The sequence below is a fragment of the Teleopsis dalmanni genome, chromosome 1 (assembly GCF_002237135.1).
Source record: "Teleopsis dalmanni isolate 2A chromosome 1, ASM223713v2, whole genome shotgun sequence".
In the NCBI taxonomy this organism is placed as follows: Eukaryota; Metazoa; Arthropoda; class Insecta; order Diptera; family Diopsidae; genus Teleopsis; species Teleopsis dalmanni.
Genome location: NC_051846.1, coordinates 202279640 through 202302622, shown reverse-complemented (window position 1 = coordinate 202302622; position 22983 = coordinate 202279640). Strand labels below are relative to the sequence as shown.

General features: G+C 31.5%; 2 protein-coding genes across 3 annotated transcripts in view; one reads left to right on the top strand and one right to left on the bottom strand.

The window, feature by feature from the left end:
• The first annotated feature begins 1240 nt into the window (after nucleotides 1-1240).
• Nucleotides 1241-7062, top strand: LOC119671394 (von Willebrand factor A domain-containing protein 8). 2 transcript variants are annotated; one of them, XM_038082007.1, is made up of 12 exons: nucleotides 1241-1551; nucleotides 1606-1865; nucleotides 2048-2215; nucleotides 2273-2437; nucleotides 2509-2664; nucleotides 2902-3241; nucleotides 3301-3547; nucleotides 3614-4337; nucleotides 4396-5275; nucleotides 5343-5874; nucleotides 5938-6369; nucleotides 6429-7062. In XM_038082007.1, exons 1-12 carry the CDS (start codon nucleotides 1356-1358, stop codon nucleotides 6526-6528), a joined length of 4200 nt encoding a protein of 1399 aa, XP_037937935.1. In that variant the 5' UTR covers nucleotides 1241-1355; the 3' UTR covers nucleotides 6529-7062. The 2 variants fall into 2 exon arrangements, with proteins under 2 accessions (XP_037937935.1, XP_037937936.1); XM_038082008.1 differs by lacking the exons at nucleotides 1241-1551; nucleotides 1606-1865 and adding an exon at nucleotides 1883-1971.
• Nucleotides 7063-7192: 130 nt separating this feature from the next.
• LOC119671391 (mitogen-activated protein kinase kinase kinase 7-like) overlaps nucleotides 7193-22983 on the bottom strand; it is a 29421-nt gene continuing 13630 nt past the window's right edge. The window contains exons 9-10 of the mRNA XM_038082005.1: nucleotides 7794-8161; nucleotides 7193-7673 (exon numbers count right to left, since the gene is read on the bottom strand). Coding sequence (XP_037937933.1) covers nucleotides 7500-7673; nucleotides 7794-8161 — 542 coding nt within the window. The 3' untranslated portion in view covers nucleotides 7193-7499. The remainder of the gene's footprint in view (nucleotides 7674-7793; nucleotides 8162-22983) is intronic.

Here is a 22983-nt window from a genome sequence, read left to right as displayed (position 1 = left end):
TTTCAGGCAGACGTAATGGAGTCAAACTAATTTCTTTCATCGTAGTGGTTGTTTTAAAAACGACGTCTTTCAGATGGAGGTAATGGCGTCGAACTGAGTTATCGCAACAGTTGTTTTCATAGTTTAAACAATTTCTAGACCTAAGATTATATTGTTTATATTTTAGGATGAGCTATTTGAGATGGACGATTTTTTCAGGTATATATATTTCTTCAGGTTATATCTGGGCTTTGATACTTATATGTTTCAAGTTTATTGATAATCTCTTAGTTGAGAAAATTACTTAAAACTTTGGTGCAAATGTATATAGGTTTTAATATTAACACTTGAAACGTCTCCAAATAAATCTATTTTAATTTGTTTTAAGATCTTTTATAGTTTTCTCTCTGATGCTTGAAATTAGTTGGATATTTTATTACAAATTTAAGCATTGATTGTATTATAAAGGCGTTTATTTTAATGTTAAAGGAATAGTATGCATTCAATCACTTGAAATTTGGCAATAGTGGTGTTCAGACTAGACTCTTTAATTCGGTACTTCATACACGGTAAGCTTCTAAAACTTGTTTACGTAAAATTATTGCGTTGACGAGTCAATGCATATACTGTAGCCAGATATCAAGTTAAAAATTTTTCATTATTTGGTAAAACAACAAGTTTTTCTTATAAATTTCCTAAGGAATTGAGTTCATTAAGAAAACTTGTTAACAATATATATCTTATCTTAATATATATCTACCTTATTCTCTTCATTATATTTTATCAATTATTAAAATGTGCAATTACTATTGCTTTTTTATAATATTTTATATAATAGTACAATTATTTTGTCTCGATATTTAAAAATGGTATTAAATATATTTTGCAGATTGTGAGGGCCTGCCCATCCCTGTCTTTTTGCTTATTTTCGCTAATTTGTATTGTGTTTGTTACCAGCTGTTGTTGTTTACTAACAAATTTGCTTTTTTTTTCTATTTTAAAAAATCGTATTAGTATTGCTAATATGCAGTATTGGCATCAAGAAAAGTACTATTTTCAAATGCAATTAAACATTTGTATATAGTCGGAAATATGTCCAATGTTTTAATGTCCAAATAATTTTTATTATCTTATTTATACTAAAACTTTGCTTTGATTTAATTAATATAATATATTATGGAATAATAGAAGGCTTAAAATTATGATTATAATTTGGTACTATTTTTTTATGCCATGCAGCCACCCTTATTCACACACACATCTTATCAGCTGTTCGCGAGGTGCTTGTGTTGGCTTTGTCTGCTGTGTTTTTGTTAGTCGTGCACGTTTGGTTGTAATTTATTTATTAGTATAATTTAGTAAAAGTAACACGAAGAATGTTATTTCCTTTAAGAATTTTAACAAATTCAAAGCAGTTATTTATGCAAAATGTACGAACCACAAAATTTCTGCCAATTTATGCTAAATTATATGCGACAAACACGAGAGTAGCAGATGGAAACATCACAATTGGTGATGTAACTTGTGATTTGAAGGCGCCCGCCAATCCGGAACTAGTACCGCAGAAATATAGTGAGTCCAAAGTCCAAACAATAATTTACTTTAATTAAAATTTTTTTTTTGCAGTACAATATGGCGAAGATGGTACATTACAGTTGACACAATCCGCATTGCATCATTTACGTTGGATGCTGCAGAAAGATTCGCTGAAACAGGATATGTTTCTGCTAGGACAACCTGGACCATTACGACGCCAGCTAGCTATGCAGTTTTTGGAGTTGACACAGCGTGAGTTGGAGTATATTGCACTTAGCAGGGATACCACAGAAAGTGATTTGAAACAACGACGCGAAATAAAGGATAAAGCTGCAATTTACTATGATCAGGTTGGTTTGTGAATGAAACATTGATTTGTTGTGGGCAAAAATGCAAGGTTTAATCATATCAACGCACAATAGAATACAAATTCATAACATCATCGCTGATAAACAGGTTCATATTCTTAGCGATAAAAGTTGTACTTTGCATATGAACCGTCATTAAATGGTTTTATTGCTTTTTCTTATAGTGCGCGGTGCGTGCTGCAGTCAATGGACGTGTGTTGGTGCTGGATGGTGTGGAACATGCTGAACGCAATGTTTTACCAATATTAAATAATTTATTAGAAAATCGTGAAATGCATTTGGAAAATGGTAAATTCCTAATGGCACCCGAACGTTATGATAAATTGTTAGAGGTGAGTATGTAGAATTTTTAATATAAAATGAGTTATACCACTTACTGTTTTTTTTAGTCTTACACTAAGGATCAGCTAGATAATTGGGGATTGTTACGTGTCTCTGAAGATTTTCGTGTTGTCGCCTTGGGCTTACCAACGCATAAATATAAAGGCACACCGCTGGATCCACCTTTCAGATCACGTTTTCAATCACGTAATGTGTCACATTATGCCTTCGATGTATGTCAGACATTATTTTTATGTTAATTACTTTATTAAATATATTATTAAATTAAAATAAATGATTTTAGGAGATGTTGATTGATTTGCAACAACTCGCGCCTGAAGTGCCTTTGGATAATTTAAAAAAATTAATTTCCTTTGGTTTGGGAGTGCAATCGGCTGACAGTTCCATAAATTTACCAGATTTTCCTTTAGACAATTTGCAGTTAGTAGCAAGAATAATGGTAAATATGTATAATATTTTTATATAGTATAAAATAATAGTATATTTGTTATATATTTATAACATATTATATTATTATAGTAGTATATTATTTGTTAAATCGTAACTACTATTTTTATAATAGTAGTTGTAGTAGTGTTTTATTCAAATATTCATGTTCTATTCTAAGAACTTACAATATAGTCGTCTGTTAATAATTTATTATATGAATTTATATAAAACTTCTAATTATTTTCAGAACGCTAACCCTAAGATCAGTGTACATGATGCAATTAAACATGTTTATCCGTACCAAACTACATTAAAGAAAGAAGCGATTGTTCGTATAAAAGATCTGTTAACATCATTTGAAATAAATTCTTTACCAGCAGAACCGATTAAAAAAATTAATGCAACAAAAGTAGCTGAAGATAGTAATATTGTGCAATTTAATATTGACAATGTAGCAATAAAAATAGCTGGGGGCGAGCGTCTCACGTCAGCAGAAAAAACGAAAAACTTTGTTGACTTAGCACATCAACGAAATATATTAGCTACTATGATACAAAGTTTTGCTGTGGGTGATATTTGTCTAATCGGTTTGTACTTTCACATACTATCTTATTAAAAAACACCATTAAACTATGTTATATTATAGGTCAGAAAGGTGTTGGTAAGTCCACACTTACGAATCATCTACTGCATCTACTTAATCAAAGCGTGGAGCCCATGGTACTCTATGAGGATATGACATCTCGTGATTTAGTGCAACAACGCATTACAACAGTTGAAGGTGATACTATTTGGCGAGATTCACCACTTGTGCGTGCTGCCAAAAACGGTTCAGTCGCAATATTAAATGGTATACATCATTTGCATAAGAGCACAGCTACTGTTCTTCAAAGGTAGAAGAGTATAATTACCAGTTACTGTACTTAAATAATTTACTAAGTTATTTTTTATTTGCACAGATTAGTACACGATCGTGAACTGCAATTGTGTGATGGCACACTTTTATTAAGTCATGATCGTTATGATGCACTGCTCCAACAAGGCAACACAAAATTGCAATTAGCCGAAAAAGGCATATTAAAAATACATGAATCTTTTCGTGTTATTGCTCTGGCAGAACCACCAAATCCCAATTCACCTAAACAAAATTGGCTAACACCTGAAATGTTGAGTCTTTTCTTATTTGTGGAAGTACGACCGCTGAAACAATCCGAAGAATTTGAAATAATTAACAAACTCTACAGCAATGTAGACGATAGCATAAGTAAAATAATTAATTTATCACATAATTTACGTGAATCAACTGATGCTACCTTGGAAAGCTTGGCAGCGACATTATCAACACGTCAATTATTGAAAATAGCACGTCGTATGGCTGCATATCCTAGCAATAACAAAACGAGTCCACTTAATTCAGACTATGACATCATACAGAATACATTTTTAGCCAAATTTATGCCTGCTCTACCGCGTGCTGCTCTGGAAGATGCTATACAACACGCTGGCATCATACAAACTAGAAGCCATGGTGGTGCGCGACGTACGATTTCGATTGCAGGTGACGTATTGAAAATCGGTGATACAGAGATGAAGCTAATGGCAACCGATGAGCAAACTAAAGTTCCAAGCACACTTTTCTATGAAATGCCACAACATGTGGAGCTCTTAGAGCGTCTAATGCAGGTTGTTTTAACCTAATAAGAAACATTAAAATTTTTGTTAATTGGTACTTATATTGCAGGACTTCTTGATTGGTGACCATCTTTTATTGGTAGGTAATCAAGGTGTAGGCAAGAATAAACTGATTGATAAGTTGCTACAATTGATGAATAAACCGCGTGAATATTTACAATTACATCGTGACACGACTGTGCATAGTCTAACTGTGCAGTCTACACTACGTGATGGTCAGGTAGTCTACGAAGATAGTCCGCTTGTTAAGGCTGTTAAAAGTGGTCACATACTTGTCATAGATGAAGCAGACAAAGCGCCAGTTAATGTTACTTGCATACTACGTACACTTGTTGAAAATGGCGAAATGACATTATCTGATGGACGTAAAATAGTAGCTTCTGGTGATGGTGAAGCGGCGAGGGCTGAGAATGCAGCACAAGAAATCATTGAAACTCATCCTAATTTCCGTGTTATTGTTTTGGCGAATCGTCCAGGTTTTCCATTCTTAGGAAATGATTTCTTTGCATCTCTGGGCGATGTATTCAGTTGCCATGCTGTAGATAATCCTTCACCAGATTCTGAAATTTATTTGCTGCAGCAATATGGTCCGTCTGTACCTAGAAAAACATTAGCTACACTGGTAAACGCTTTTGGTGAACTGAGAAGTATGGCTGATGATGGTTTGTTAAATTATCCGTACTCTACGCGTGAAGTAGTTAATATAGTCAAACACTTGGAGAAGTTTCCCAATGAACCAATGTCGGAATTGATAGGAAATGTTTTGGATTTTGATAAATATCAGCCAGAAGCTTTGGAGCAAGTCACACAAGTGCTGGCTAAACATGGTTTACACATCGAAGCTTATGCGAGAAATGAGTTATTTGCTTTGAGGAAGAAGAAAGAAATACAGTTGACAGTGAATCGTAAAAGTGGTTTGGGTGTCTCAGGTTAGTTTTGTAAATATATTTAAATATTAATACATTTTTGACTAAATTCTGGCATTCCCTTATGAAGGTCCGAAATATGGCAAAGTAGATCCAAAGAATGCGCCGCATGTTGGCGGTAACACTTGGGCAGGTGGTAGCGGTGGACGTGATACTGCAGGTTTAGGTGGCAAGGGAGGACCATTTCGACTTGATGCCGGGCACAAAGTACATCAGTTGTCGGATGAAGAAAAGGATGATATACCGGAAGAAGTTAAACGAGCAGCACGCGAAATGAATCGTAAAGCCTTTGAGGAGAAATTAAAAGAAATAAAAATGTCTGCACATGACCATAAAATATACGCACAGTTCAGTGAACCCAATCGCAGGCAGGTGCAACAATTGAAAGCTGTTTTGGAGGCTATGCAAACGAAAAGCAAGGAAAGACAGTGGCAAAAATATCAGACACATGGTGAATTAGACGACACACGTTTAATTGAAGGCATTACCGGTGAGAAGAATATATATCGCAAGAGAGGTGAAGCAAATCCTTGGGCAGATCATGTACAGGAAAAACCCAATCGTTTGAAGTTGGTAGTGGATGTATCGGGTTCTATGTATAGGTGGGTGTATATATATAATTAACAACTTTATATTCTATTCACACATACTTAATATATTTTTAGATTTAATAGTTACGATGGTCGGCTTGATCGTGAACTTGAAGCTGTTGTTATGGTTATGGAGGCGTTTGAAGGTTTTGAAAAGAAAATTGTTTATGATGTTGTGGGCCATAGCGGCGAGGGTTGGGAAATACCATTCATAAATGCAGGCAAAGCGCCTAAAACAGATAAAGAACGCTTTGAGACTATACGTATGATGCATGCACATTCACAATTTTGCTGGTCTGGTGACAGTACGGTAAAAGCCACAAAGGAAGCCATTAATAGTTTGACAGAAGAAGATTATGATAACTCTATTGTGGTTGTTTTAAGCGATGCAAATTTATCACGTTATGGCATACAACCCAGAGATCTTGCAAAGGCTTTGATGAACGGCGAACCTAAAGTTAAAGGACATGTCATATTCATTGGCAGCTTAGCTGAAGAAGCTGAAGAGTAAGTGTTGTTTGAGTCACAAACTACTTGATTTTTAATCGTGTTTTAATTTTTTTTAGTATTAATATACAAATGCCTGCTGGACATAGTTATGTGTGCATGGATCTAAGCAAACTGCCACAGATTTTGAAACAAATATTTACATCATCGCTTTTGTAAAAATAATAACTGAGCTTGTTGAGAAATGCAGGAACAATCAATAGTCATTATAGTTAAGAGTCATTATTAATTTCTTCCATCTGTGAAGTACAATAACTACAATCATCATCTCTTCCACATTATCTTATCCCTCATTTGTGAAATAGTATCTTTTATCATCACGTCCCACAGCTAAGATCTACCTAATACGACGTTGGGGGTAGTTTTTATCCGCTATCATCGGTTACTAGTGGAGCCCAATGAGAGGTCACATCAATTATAATAACAACCATAAGGATAACAGTAACAATAACAACATTGGCAATCTTATTATACTCTATGTGCTTGAAAGATTTTAATTTAGACAATAACTTTCTATAGAAAGATATCGAGTTCAAGTTATTTATAGAGATTTTAAAACTAAATGAAAGTTAGGTAAATATTATAAATAGTTAAATATTTTAGTGATTTTTAGCTAGTACTTTGTATGTTTTTTGTTTTAATATATTTATGTTTTTCAACCAGATGTGCATTTATAGACGAATAAACATAAACAAACGAAAATTTATATAAATATCTATAAATAATATAGATTTTTTTAAATAAATATATTTTTAAATACATGCAAATATTTAGCATAAAAAATTTGTGATTTTTTAATAAAAGAACTTAATACGTTTCATTTAATAATATTAGTTTTTATTTAAATACTTTAAATCGATTAACAATAAACATTTATGGTTATATTTATAAGATAATCACATAACTTTAATCTATCACACTGTTTTTCACACACACAAAATATTATACTATAAGTACAATTTCTTCATTCATATCCGACAAGACATCTTCAACGAATATAAGACTATCAAAAACACAAAGTTTTCAATGGGATTTCTTAAACTTAAAAAGGAAAAGAAAACATATACGTTCATTTCAAAATAAATGAATGCAGCAATTCAACCGAATACTTAAGCTCCAATTAGGTTTCCTTATGTATTCTGCGAATTCGGTGGCACCACAACCCAACCATCCTCAGCAACAACCTCATTTTGACTTATCTGACGTTGATTTGGAATCGGAGTGGGAGCCACAGTATCGGTTTGCCCAGCACGCATTGTCTCCAGCTGCAGTTTCAAATTGTTATACAATTCCATGAGTTCTTCCTACAAAATATAAATTTTTAGTTTACTTATAAATCTTTATAATAATATACAGTGTTCGCTCAAAAAAGAAAAATTGAAGATAAATTTCTGAGAGAGCACTGTATTTTAACACCGTCTTACCTTTTCACTCATTTTTTTAAGCAATTCCTGCTTCTGTTCTCTTTCCTGTGGCGGCATTTGTATTAGTAGCTTATCCTTAAAATCCTGCGCGTAGTATAGTTTGGTATCGACTTGTAAATATTCTTTGGCTAAACGTCGGTGCTCGAGGTATATCTCTTGTGATTGTGAATTATTTGGTATGGGTGGTTCCGGCTGCAACTCAGGGTCCAGCATTTCGGCTAAAGACTGATCAGTGCCATCATTTTCATCTTCATCTGTTTCAACTTCGTCAGCGTGGTTAAGGCGTGAATTTCTATTAGGCAAATTGGCATTTGTTATCATAGGTTTGGCATCTGTGACGGTGAGACGTTCCTTGCCATCATTTTTGGCTGCAAAAGTAAAGTAGAATATGCTGATTAGGAAAGTATCTTTTTAAATATATTGTGTATATTATAAATAAAAAATATCTGAATGCCTACTATATATAATCCAGCAGTTGTGGAGATCTGTTTGCTTAGCAGAAATTAAGGCTGTTGTATCACACATTTTCATTAAGTTGTAAAAATATCATTAACTTTTATTGTATAAGTTATTTACAGTTTAATTTATTATATTTTTATATCTGCAATATATAATTCTATTAAATTATGTATATAACATAAGTATTAACAAACGATTGTTTTGTATTACTTATGGTACACATATATTTTCCATTTATTTCTAAAATGATTTAATCTTTTAAGATTGCAAGTTTTATTATAGACCATTTACATCTACGAGAACATTGTTTTGAAACAGAGGAAGGATTTGTAAATCAATTTTTTAATAAGTAAACGGATATATTGAAAGAACTAATGCTATATTACTGGTTTTACTGCAGGTCTGCAGATTATAATGGAGTGAAAAGTAGTAGATAAATATAACACGTACTAGATATATTCAAAGACTCGGGTATATTAGTTTATCAAGTGATAACAAGTGCTAGAACAACTGGTGGAATATAGGAACTGTGTGCGATAGCGCGTATCTCGATATATACGAAGACTTGTAAATTAGCAGTGGTTAGTACCATAATATATACAAAGTCTCTGGTAGATTAGTTAACGGTTTAAGTGAAATAAGTAAAAACAATTATTAGAACAAGCGGTGGGGCATACGATGGTGTGTACCTTGATATATCAGAGGACTCTGGTAAATTCATTTTGCCAATGTGTATAGAAAGAAATCTTTTTGAATTACGTATTACTATAACATACAGTATAGGTACATAATCTTAAAAAGACGTATTTATATAATAATATATTTTAAAATAAAACTTAAATTGCTGGAGTATACAAAATAAATCGTTAAACTTTAGTAAAGGTAATCATTATAAAAATTAAGTACAATATTTCATAAAATAGAATAGTTAGGTGTGACTGATTTTATTTAATTTACTTGTTAAACATTAAAACTAGTTAATAAAAGGTATTAGGGTATAAAGAGTAATAATAATAATATAATTCTTCCATAAATCTATCCAAAAAGGATCTAACTTAATTTATTGAAAAATCGATCGACTTTGGCAATTCAAATAATTTACATCAGATATTCATATAGATCTGCTAAACCATTTTCATATAGATTTCTTATATACGCCAGAGAGAATATCCAAGTATTCAAAGAATTTTTGAAATGGCACTGCAAGCTGAGGTACCATCTCAACAAAGTAGGCCGTTCTGTAATTGTCATTTTTGTGAAATAAATGTTCTAACGTCTGCATACATCTAATGATAATAAGTATAGCTTTGTAGCTTTTCTCGTTTTCTTCATTAAGCGTGGGGAATGAAAATTAGATCATACAAATTTATACGATCGGTTTAGAGAGTATTCGTAAAGTATGAATACACTACTCTATTGGCGCACTTATTTTCTGCGATGTATGCAATGGTCTCCAAAAACATCCAACGTTTTTCCACAATGTACACTATGTACGCTGAAGAGATCTTATAATTTACTCTATGCAGAATCATTAGTAAAATATTGATTTACCATTAAGAAAGTCAGATATTTCATATACGAGATATTCCAAATCATAAGACTTGAAATTATTTGAAATTTCAAATAATTTTTCTTTACACTCTTTCTTTCATATCATGGATTTTTTCCTACTATTCTATTAGGTTTTTTCTTAAATCTTAAAACAGACTGTAAACCCAATAGCACTGCATATGAAAATAAATTCCGTATACTTAATAATTTTACTATCGCAAAAGCTTGAGTTTCGATGCTTAAAACGACTAAGCATTTACAACATTACTAAGGAACTGGGATTAAATGCAGTAGTATTTGAAGCCATTTTCAACAAAGCTGTCTATAAGAAAACAGTTCCATGTTGGGTGCGTCATGACCTAAGTGTAAAACTTATGTACCATATAGTATATTCATATACGAATTCTTGTTAAAAAAAAATTAAAAAGCATTTATTTCAGTTTTATAAAGATAAGAACCAAAGAGTATTTGTGGTCCTAGTCAAAAAAATTGAGAGTTAAGGTATAAGAACTAGTTTAAATACTGTTGGAGAAGCTTGCCACTTCAATAGGACGAAGTAATAAATGGATAGTACTCAGATTTGTATGTGTTTTGGGGCTATCAAACAAATGATCAGTGTCGTGGGACCCAGAACTGCAGTTGGGACACACTTTGAAGATTGTTGTGTTTATGTGTTATAAATAACTGTTTAGCACATGGCCATATCCGGACTATAATTGAGCCGGGACAGTTCTTGCTGAATGTGGGAGAAGTTTTTTTATCGCCGGAGCTGGATTGATTAACATAGTTGTATTTAATTGAATTAAAGTATCATTTGAAGTCTGGAATAATTTTATTTTATTAAATATTTTTTTTTCATTCCGCAGTTTCTATCCTTAAATCACATTTAACGGGTTTTATATATAAAAATCCAGAAAAACGAAAACTTTTAAAAATAAATGGAAAATTTTGAATAATTTTTATGTAATATTTTTGAAAAACTATATATATTATTTTTTCTTTTTTGCATTTTACATTTTAGTTTTGTAATGGAGATCAATTTTAGCTAATCACTTTGTTTATGAATTTTTATAATTTTTTTTTCAATTGAGAAGAAGTAAAATTTCCATTTGCATTGCACTAATTTGTACTTTTGTGGAATAAAAGTAATTCAAGTATAAATTAATTTTTTTTTTTTTTGGATTTAATTTAAAGTATATTTTTTTAAGTGAAAAATAAATTTTTTTAAAAATGTTTCCGCACAAAAACTGTGTGTAGTGCGCATTCCGAAAGCGAAGATATTTTAAACAATAACACGGCGCCGTCCAATCTTAGACTGAGAACTGCTCATATGCGGGATACCCCAAATGCTCTGGAACATTGTATGAGACTGAGGCTGTGAGATGAATTTTGGGAGAACCTATTGATTCAAATTAAAAATGCTAAATGAAAGAGAACGAAATTAGCAAATGAATTTGCTAAACGATATAGAAATTATTTCGAACATGAGTACGCTTTTCTTAACGAATTATTTTTGACTATAGACACGAAAAAATTAGTTCGGCTACTGATTTCCGAGATTGTTTCCCACGGCACAGTGGGCGCAGTTTGAGGAAATAATTAATAAAAATATTTCAGAATGTTATGAATTAGTTTGGATTTTGGAATATTAAATTTTTTACTTTGGACTTTGGTACGTATAAAGGAATATTTGTAATTACACAATATCTGGAATAATTAGTACGTGGTTAAAAATAAATAAATTTTTAATAAGAAATAATTTTATTAGTCCCGGGAAGTTCTTTGATGATGTTGTAGCGAAGGCATTAGCTGCGTTCGTTTCCGTGATTACAGCAAGAAAATGGATATGTATGTAATAATGTCAAATAATTGTTTGCAAATCGCAGTTTAGAGTTTGTAATAGAACAAAGAATATTTTATTATAAAAATATTCTGTTTGTTATTTCAAAATATACGAAATTTGTTAAAATGCAAATTAATTTTTGAAACGATCCTGAAATATGTATAACATCGAACCCATCCATAATATAATGTAGGCGTTTATAAACGAATGTTTACGAAGAATGTTTCGCATTTGATGGCTTAAAAAAATATTCATGGTCGATCTGTGAACTAAGATAGGGCAAACTAGAGCAATAGCCGAAATTCAGAGGTATGTAGGAATAGGAATGAACGGGGTTCTAACTCCTAACGGAGTGGAGCACTGCGACCATGATTGAACTTTTGAGCTGCATGTAACAATAGATAAAACTTGAAGTTTTTACAAGACATCGAAATTATAACTGCCATTAGGACAGAAGACAGCTCATAAAAAGCGACCAAACGATCTCGTATGTAAAGAAAAAATATTGCTTTATATTTTAAATTTTTTTATTATAGAAAATATTAGAAACATGATTATAGAAAATATAAAGGGTACTGGCTCCCAGTGGAGTACAGCTCTGAGATCATAGATAAAAAAAATTCCACTAATCGAAAAGCATATTGTTAAAGAAATTCTAAGAATAGAATAGTAGCATCTCTCAGCGTAATATACTTAAAATGATCCATTTTAAAGCCGAAAAATTAAAAAAAATGTGATAGAGGTCCGTTTCCAAGGAGAGTTAACATTCTGTTTCTCAGACACATTTCATTTGTTCAGAAGATGACGTAGTTATAACCACATTTCAAATAACCTCAGCTCTATTCTGATGCATATAGACACATTGTCAAACGTAAGAATTAATTCTATAATCTGCGGAGATATTAAATTTCAAACCAGTAGTGGTTGATTTCGTTTACAAACGACTTTTGTACCAGAAACGTAATTGTGGATCAAATGATTCCTTGATAAAGCTTCGGTTCACAGAATTGTATAATTTATCTGTCGGCGTATCCAACAGATGTTATCCTTAGTCCTTAGATAGTTTTTAGTTTTTACTCTTTATTATTTATTCTAATAATGAATTTAAGTCATATATAAAACAATTGCAGTTTCTTAAAGATAATTTGTTCTTCAAGAAAAGTAGAAAACTGCTGAAGAGGGATTGATATGGATTTGTATTGGTGTGAGGTGACCAATCTTAAGTTTATTTTTTTTGAAATCTTTTGTTTTGTAATAATTAGACTTAAGATAGAGAGAATGGATAGATGTGTTATGCTTTGTTAAAGCTATTGTTTCTAACTTGACAAATATTCAGCAATATGTGCTATTTTTCGATAAGTCTAAATGTAAACATATTTTTAGCATATTAGACTCCTGTCTATAAGAGCCTAAAGTTTGATATTTGAAGTGCTCTTTCTTATGATAATTGTTATAGATTTTTGAAATCGTTAAGAAATTATTTTTATTTTAATAAATTGTTTAATAAGAGCGTCTATTTTTTCGTATCGATGGTGTTTTTTCTTAGTTAATACTGGAACAATATGTACTTATAATAGAGGTATTCAGCCCACATTGGAGAAGTCATCTAATGTGAGCAATCGTATAAATGCGAAGGTAAACGTAAATCAAATGACAATAAAAATTAATTTATTTAACATGTTTTTAACCAAAAAAAAAAGAATAAGAAATGATTGAATTATTAAATAAAAACTATTAAAATCAAAAATCGAAATCAAAATGAATATATAATTTTTGTATTTCCTGGAACATCGAGTTGAGTTTATTTTGCTTGCAATAAATTTTCCTCATAAAAATCCATAAAAGCCACATTCGCTACAGCAACAATTAATGATCAAGTGTACAGTTGCTTAATAGACCATTACGTAGAGGCATCATCATGACCACTGACGCGTTATGTTTTCTTATTAATTTTATTTTGTTATTTCAGAATTTTATTTTGAGCAATAAAAGCCGAAGATTTCTTGAAAATATACCAGCCGGGCGGCAACTGATGATGGTAGGGGCGGAGGAGGCCCGAAACAGTCGGAACATTGTTTCAAATGTGCTTGGTAAAAAATAGTTTCGAATAGACAAATTGTACCATACAGAATCAGAGGTACAGTATAAGCACAGAAGAGCATGGGAAATGATAAATGTATTTGGAATGTGCAGCAGGTGATCCCATTAAAGGTACCGAGAAGATATTGTGCCAGAGAGCGTTATACACAAAATGATTTCACTATCTAAGCTTTTGGATAGGGAAGGCAATAAGTGCTGGGTCGGTGGGTGCGAATTAGTCAAGAAATTGTTTAAAATGTCAAGAGTTGACACTTTGATGTGGCATTGCCTAAATATTTTGTAATTGTATCTATAAAACAAAAGAGCATAGTTAAAATTAAATGAATTTGTTTAAAAAGTTTCAAAGATTGACAAAAAAGTTCAACAGTTTTTGAGCTGCCACTACGCCAGAACATGCAAATTTGTCTTCGCTGAACTCATCCATTTTAACCGCTCGAAGTCTGTTCCCATTTAGCGATCTTCAGTTTTTTAAAATTTATGAAACAAAAGTGAAATTAATGCAGTATGAGTCATGCCAGATTATAGACTACACAGATCTGTGAGTGTTTCACATTTAGAATTCAGTTCTAGTGGCGCAAGGAAAGTTTATCGCCGTCCGATCGAACATTGAGTAAGATTTTTTTTCCACGCTGAATTTGTTTACGCGAACCAGTAAAGCAATAGTTCATTTGTTTATTTTTTGTTTTCGATTTTATTTTTAATTTTGTTTAATTTATCTTCCTTTTATTTTTGTTATAAGCATTAAAGAATCTCAAAAGTAACATAGAAACACAAACAGAAATCACAGCCAGATTCGTGGCATTTTGTGATTAGAATGGCAAGTGATTTCAGATTCATACGTAAATTAATCAAAATTAGGAATTATCGGACCAAACCGAATTTTGTAAAAAGAAATCTAAATAAAGAAAAACTAATAGGGTTTTCGTAAGTACAGTACTCTCTTGATATTCTCATTTAATATAATAAAAATATCAAAATTATTTTTTTTCTTTTTAATTATTTTAATCCATAAAGTTGCTATAGATCTGATTGACATAAGCATATATGGATGCACTTTATTGTTGCAGGAAGTCAGCATAACGCGCAATGGATAACATATACTTTCTGCATTCAGCATATAGATCGACTTAGACAGACATGGATGCACTTGTGACTGTAGAAAGTTAGCATAAAGCGGAATGGGCCTTAAATGTGAACATTTTCAGAGATCTTGATTCCGCTCTATATATGCTGATTAGATCTACCTCGTCAGACATGGATGCACTTGACATTGGAGAAAGTCAGCATAAAGCGAAATGGAGATCAATAAGTCACAAGGCCTTAAATGTAATAGCCTTCTAATATGGATTTTGATTCTACTCAATATATGCTGATTAGATCGACCTTAGCAGATATGGATACATAAAACGACATGAGCTAAACTACATCACAAACCCCAAAATATGGACCGCTTTAGGGATTATGTTTTCCATCTATGCGTCACTTAAGATCTCTAAAGACTACAGTCATGACAATAAGGTCGAAAATGGTTTTTTACTTGCACAATGCTCTGATTAGAAACTTCCAACTATTTACTTATGCCGATAAAACATATATTGATGGGATCGAACTAGGTAAAAGTCTAAAAACACCAAAGTATATATTTATGCTGATAAAATCTGTATTAATATATTGTAGATTTATTAATTTTTAAATAGGTTAGGATATAACACCTACATATATTTATTTTACATATTTTAACTGATACGTTATAATTAGCTAAGGTGTTATTTTGTGTTATATTATTTGAATTTTTAACGCTTTTACTGGTTGTACTCTATTAATTGACCGATAAAGGATTAGGCATTGGATTTGTTGTATCCGGCCCTACAGCTCCCTTTCGTTTGTGGAAGTATTTATGCACCTTATGTTTCATTTATGTTGTGTTAGATGAAATTTCGATTATCCATGCTTACATCTCTATTCTTAAATTTGAGCATGTGTAACGTTTTATTTCGATACTCGTTTACTTTTTGGAGAAGCTCTAAAGTGTTGTCACGAATAAACACTGCTATTCTTTGATCTATTTGTGAATCACCATTTCCGACATATCACTGTACGTTCAGAGGATCATTCTGATCGTCACGTTCTGTACTGTTTGTAATTATTTGATCGTAATATTTGTTGCTTTTCTAAATTTTACATATCCATATAATATCATAGGACTTATTATCAGTTTATATGCTGTATTTAATTTTTGACGCTAGAGTGCACTGTGGCTGATAATATATCCTTCCTACATTTCATGTATCGTTCGTTACGTTAATTTTGTTTTAAGGTAGGATTATCAAAATCGTTCCTTTCAGTTTGTATTTCACATTAATAATATATTTTATATATTATTTGCATTATGTTATATTGTAATATACATTGTGACCGAAAGGTTTTCGGAGGTTCTCATTTAAAATTCGCGCGCTGTATATTTTTCGATATTTTAATTTATGTAGTTTGGCAGCACGTCTTAATTACTAGCCAAAAATGAGCGCGATCTGTCGGACAGTTCGTTTACGGCAGCTGTTGAAACCAGTTCACCTCAGTAGTGCGTTGCGAAAAAAACAATGGAAAAAAATATTGAACAAAGAGTTTGCATCAAATTTTGTTTTTCGAACGAAATTTCGTGTGCAGAATCGTTGCGAATGCTACAAAAGGCTTATGGGGAATCAGTTTTATCGAAAACTCAAGTTTATGAGTGGTACAAAGCCTTTCAGGACTGTCGTACGACCGTCGAAGACATGCCGCGTTCTGGACGACCTTCGACCTCTACCACCGACGAAAACATTGAAAAGGCAAAGGAAATCGTGTTCAAAAATCCTCATGTGAGTGTTAGAGAGATAGCACGAGAGCTAGGCATCGGTCGTGAGATGGCTCGTTTGATTTTGGTGGACAATTTGTGTATGCGACGTGTCAACGCCCGGCTTGTTCCGATTCACCTCAATTTGTTCAACATTATCAACGATTTTAAGGCCAAACATTCAATAAATACCATCGAACAGCCACCGTATTCACCTGATCTTGCACCGTGTGACTTTTTCCTGTTTCCCAACCTCAAATTACCACTCAGAGGAACGCGTTTTGAATCCATAGAAGACGTAAAACAGAATTCGCAGAGGGAACTCAAAGCCATACCGGAAAGCGCCTATAAAAAATGTTTGATATTGGAAAAACGTTGGCATGTGTATCGCTTCTAATGGAGCATATTTTGAAGGAGATAAAATAAATATTGATGAAGATTAAGAATTTTGCGTTTTATTTGAAGTTTCCGGAAGCTTTTCGGTCACAATGTACATATTTTAATATACGCTATATATTGCAATTACAATTTCCAGGTTAACATGGTTCACAAATAATAAAATAAGATACTTGAAACTCATCAACAGAGACTGCAGTTCTCTCTGGTCATTGGTGTATAGGAACCCACGCAGAGATACTGTGTATTCCTTATAATCTTAACCGCAGAAGTTGTGGAAACCCATAGGAAAAGGAAACCATAATACATTTTCTTTGTAAATGTCCGACGTTGGCGTCCAGAGGATATAGGTTCTTAGGAAGATACTTCTTTAATAGTTTATCAGATTGTTCATCTGTGAAAACGAGAGACTTATTAAATTATCTGAATTCGACGGGATGGATTTAGTCTCTACTATTTTATATTAAGGGTTCTTGCGAGGAATATGGTAACAAAACGGAAAAAAATCGATTATTTAGGAACATGGAAGTTATCCAATGGTCTGCCACTGCAATCAAATATTACAAATAATATATATATGATTTATATTATATATTATCAGTTTAAAAATATTGATTAGTGTATTAAATTTTACTCTATTTTATTATTACTACAAATCTATTTGGTGGCAATTTTCTAATTCTATGAAAAAATTTCTTAATGAAGAAAGTGTTATTCTTGGTTCTTAAGTATTGTATAGATGTTGTCTAAAAAACTGGGATTTATTGCCTATAAATAATTTCTTTAGACATGTTGAATTGTAAATCGTGTGGATATCAATTAAATATTTTTAAGCAATAAAGTAAATAAAAATTAAGTTATGACCAGAATGAAAGGCATAATGTTAATGTTTCTTGGGAATTGTTGACGAATCCATGAAAACTTCAAAAGGAAAAATTCCGCAGTGATTTATGCAAAATACTGAGGAAAATGGAAAATCAACCAAAAATTTCGATTGCGTGAGTTTGGCTAATTTATGGAAATGCTATGCGACAGATGAGGTGTTAATTTGGACTGAGTCAGCAGCGTTAGAGTGACTAAGTCAGGATGGACAGTCAGCAGATCTATTTACACTATTTTGATTAAACGCAAAACAAAAACTGAAATGTTTTTGTAGTCAAAATTTTTAAATGTAGAACTTATGCTGAGATAAAATAAATTTCTTTAATTGCCCATTGGCTCATAGAATGAACACAGATGGGGAAAGTGTTGATAAAAGCGTTTCAAAGGTGTCACTGTCTATCTTGTCATAATTTAAATTATTTTTAAAAGGTATTTTATTCGCGCAAAAATAGAAAAGTAGAAAAATAGAAAAATAGAAAAATTTAGAGTAGAGAAAATATTTAATTGTGCACAAATTTGACAAAGAATGAAAATTTGCTAATTTGTGTAAATTTATTTCTTTGCAGAATGCAATAATTTATAATTGCCGATGAGCTTTCCCATGAAAAATGTTTATTGTCATTCGCGCGGCATTAATAATGCAGCAGTGCTTAAAAGAGATTTTGCTGCCTCTTAACCGAAAGATCATCGTATAAATCGTATAAATCCTTAACATATTGCATGTTTGACTTAATAAATTTCAGATAATATATGAAAATTTCTCGTTTCCCTCGTCTTGCCAAATTGGAAAACTCATTTATTTATTCTAATTAAGTTTTACTTTAATTAAAATTCTTACTTTGTATTAAAGTGATTAAGTGTTTAATAATTTATGATGATTTATTTGATAAGTGAGTGACTTATGAGTTGGAGCAGTATTCATTGGGAATGAACGAATAGAACCAAGAGTTCATATACAAAATTAAAATTTTGGAGATCAGGAACCTTCCACCTATCTACTCACTTGGCTTTACAACCCCTAATTGTTTCCAATTTTAACAGTAAAGTCATTAAAATTCTAAATAGACAAAGTTTAATTGAAAAAAAAAAAACCAAAATTCTATTAAAACAGTTCGAGTGGATTGTTGGTCCAACAGATCCGCATAAGCCATTTGGGATACCGCATGAAAAAAAATCAAATAAAATCTGTTTAAAAACGATTAAAAAACGGTTCAATAAAGTCTAAGTTGTCATTTAGGGATAGATCAGAAATATTTGTTCTTTATTGCTAACTAAAACATATTTAATCTTTGTTTTCGATGGGTACTGACAAAATTGCAGTAAAATATTATAATCTTCCTTACCGTTTTGAATCATTGAAAGAAATATTTCATTTTCAGTAAACCCGTAATGAGAATGATGCGTTTATGATGCATTTCATTGAAGATTGAAAGTTTTTCTTATAGAAGAGGAGTCAACTTGAGTAAAGATATATGCGTATAATTGAAATGTACCATATTATATTCAATTGTTCTTTATTGAAAGAATTCAAACACTATTTACATGATGCTAATTTCTTTCAGTCATTATATATTTATGAATTCCTAAGCTTTGACCACAAGAAGGAGAGTAAGAGAATAAAAAGATAGCATAGAAGGTGGGAGAGTGGAGGAGGAGTAGAAAAGATAAAGTTAGTAAAGGTGAGGTAATGGAAGAAGGTAGAGAAGCAGAAGAAGATAAAGGGTGAGTAGAAATAGTAGTAAAAAACGACCACTGGAAACAGAAGAATAGAATAGAAGACGATGATGCAGAAATAGGAAGAGGAATAAAAGGTACAGAATATAAGATAGCAATTTAAAGAACAAACGAACTGTGCTAAAGTTATTGATTCATTGCTGGACTGATTGATTAAAGATAAATGGCTATATATACTTCTTACTTTATCATTAAAATTCTTATCGATAGTAGTTCAAAATCTTTATTAGAAATTTACTAAATAGTTTTTATTGCAAGTTTCATTTTGCGCATTCGACATTTTATTACCACATTTCTGGCAAAAAAGTTAAAGAGTTAAAAAAAACTAAATCTATTCCCTATTGGAACTATTTTATTTAACAGATCTTTCATTCATGTCGATGAATTGTCATTACTGTCCTTTCTTAAAAACACGTTCTTTTCTGAGAGCCTGTCTTTTCTGGAAACATAGGTATATATATACTAAAATATACTGCGTTTATTTGATCAGTTCCCTAAAACTGATACACCATTCTATTTCATTGCTATTAGTATCGTAAATGTTTCCCTTTTTTGTCTCTATGGTACTAATACCTCACTTCTTTGTGGTGTTTTATAATGTATCTTCTTAGGAAAACTACTAGACTTATTAATGAGATAAATTCAAGAGAAATACGCTTTCATTTTTTGGACTTGAGCATAATTAAATCTTAAGTTTGTTTAATCAAATAAGTTTTATGTTTGTTATATTTGCAAATTTTGTTTAAATATCAAAGAATTTTAAACAAAAATAAAAGTTAAAATAAATATCAATTTTAAAAAAGTCCGGACTCCTAAGAAATTTCGCTATATAATGTTTTCTTTCACTTCGCACAAACAAAATTAAGTTTTTTATGAAGGATTTTCTGGGCGCACATAAAATAGAAAAATTCAGATTTATGTGCTTAAGCGCATATAAAAACAAACATGCTCAGATACATATAAACTATATAGATACATATCTATCTATATATACATATATGTACATATATTTCAAAACTGCTAATTTAAATTAATTAATGTGTGCACAAATGAGTCATTGTTTAAACAATTAATTTTATTTTTAGTGCATAAAGGAAACAAATCAAATAAAAATACATTTAACATGCAAAATAAATATTAAAAATCACAAAAGCACAAAAGCACAGATACATTTAAAATAGATATTAATTAATAAAGAAAAAAATTTAATTGCATATTAAAGACTACAATAAAAATTTGTCAAAATCATAAAAACTGAAGGAAAAAAAATTATTAATTATTTCTTTTCTGTGTTTTCTCGGAGGACTCGTTAAACCACACGAGTCCATTTGTGGGTGGATTTCCGATAGGCACAGCAATTAACTTATTATAAAACATAAATTAAAATACATAAAATATTATAGAATATATATACATGCATATATACCATATATATAAGTAGTCAATAAAATAAGTAATTCCTTGGCTTAATTTTTGACATTAAAATAAACAAATGACACGTGTGTTTTTCTTTGGGATTTTCAATGAAAAAAAAAATAAAAAGAAACCATCAACGTTAAGTAGATTAAAGATATTTTCTCATAAAAAAATCTTGATTTAGGTCAGCACCCAGACGTCAGATAGCAAAAAGAAAGTATCTTTTTCTTGTTCAGATACTTACAGAACAATTTTAACAAATATAAACAACAGGTGGACTCCAATGGCAAACACTTTTTATACAAACACTCTTTGTGGTTTTGATGCAATGCCATTTGTCACTAAACGAATTTTCTATTCATGAATTTTTAAATCTATTTTTGTTTATTTTATGAAAATCAGAAAAAATAAAAAAAATTTAAATAAATTATAGAAAAAAATTTATATTTTTTTGAGTGCATATGAGATAAATAGAGTGGTTGAGCTTAAATTGTGGGTTGGCAGATTTTTGTTGCTCTAAAAACTAACTCTCATCGACGGAAGTTTTCTCAAAGATCTTAAGATACGAGTTGCCTTAAGAGAGTAATACTTAAGGTACGAGAACTTAAGACAGTGGATGTCAAAGGGACTTACCATTCTACATTCGGACTGCCTTATCATATAATCCATGCAAGCATTCATTTCATGTATTCTGGAAATCTATTTCAGAAACTCTTTTATACCAACTTTTCAACGAGCCAGGAATAAACTGGCGTAGTTTGTCGAGAGAGTAATACCTGAGTAGACATAAAATAAGGCAAAAGTCAAGATGGTACTGTGAGATCAAGGGTCAGTAATCACATATCCTGAAAAATCAGTTATCACTTTAATCAGATTTGTAAAAGTTGCAAGGAAGAAGAGCGATATGATCGAAGTGGGACTGATAAGTTATTGTCCATTAGCATTGAAATGAAACATTCTCTTTAATTAAAATTGTAGCAACTACAAGAGAGAAGATAATAAAGACACAACTGAACACTTCCTCTCCAAATATTCAGGTTTAGTAAAATTAAGGTATGCCACAATGGAATTCTACGCACTAATGAGTACCCAGGATCTCCCAAGAGAGTTTAGTCTGCCTAAATAGATAACAACATTGAGTGACTCTGCACGATTTACAGAAACAAAATACATAAATATTCATAAAAAAAATCTTGTAATAAAGTTAGAACAAGAAAACATGGAAACAGAAGAAATAAATGGTTTAGGTACTCTTCAAATTCTAATTATTCACTGCAGAAAGAGTGCAAAAATAAAAGATATAATGAAAAAAAATCATACCTTCGAACTTTTTTATCTGTTCAAGCTGTAAATCTTATAAAACTAATCTTCGTTTATTAACCGCATAGATTAGGTTAGGTTGAAAGGGCTGTTAGCACTTCTATTGGGAAACATCTAAGCAAAGCGACTTCAATCTTTTAAAGATCATTTCTTTACTGAACTGAGAGACATAACGAAAGTAAATTTGTTGCACCTACTCAGCTTTATCTGGAAGCTCAAATAGCTTAAAAAGGGCAATAGCAGTATATCCTTGTATTCGTATTTTAAACTCCTTTGTGAATTGTGACGATTCCATGAGTGTCGATAAGCTATAGATTCTGACATTGGATTATGTTAATTAAAATTAGCAGCCATATTGTGTTCTGGTAGCTGTGGGTAGTCAGTTAAGTATATCTTATGGCCTAATAATAATTTTAGAGTCTTTTCAGGAAATGTGAGTGCAAAATTTTCTATTTTCAAGGTTTGAAATAATATTGATTGCTTTTAGGAATTTCAGGAAACGCTGTTCTGAGAACATACAGAGCTACATTGGCGTGCTTGTGTTGAAAGAGTTGCAGATATTGTTTGTTATTTACGGATGCTAAGGCTTTGTCATGTTACTCCCTTTGGTTTCAGATTGTACTCTATCTTAATGTATATACAATTTCAGTTGACATATT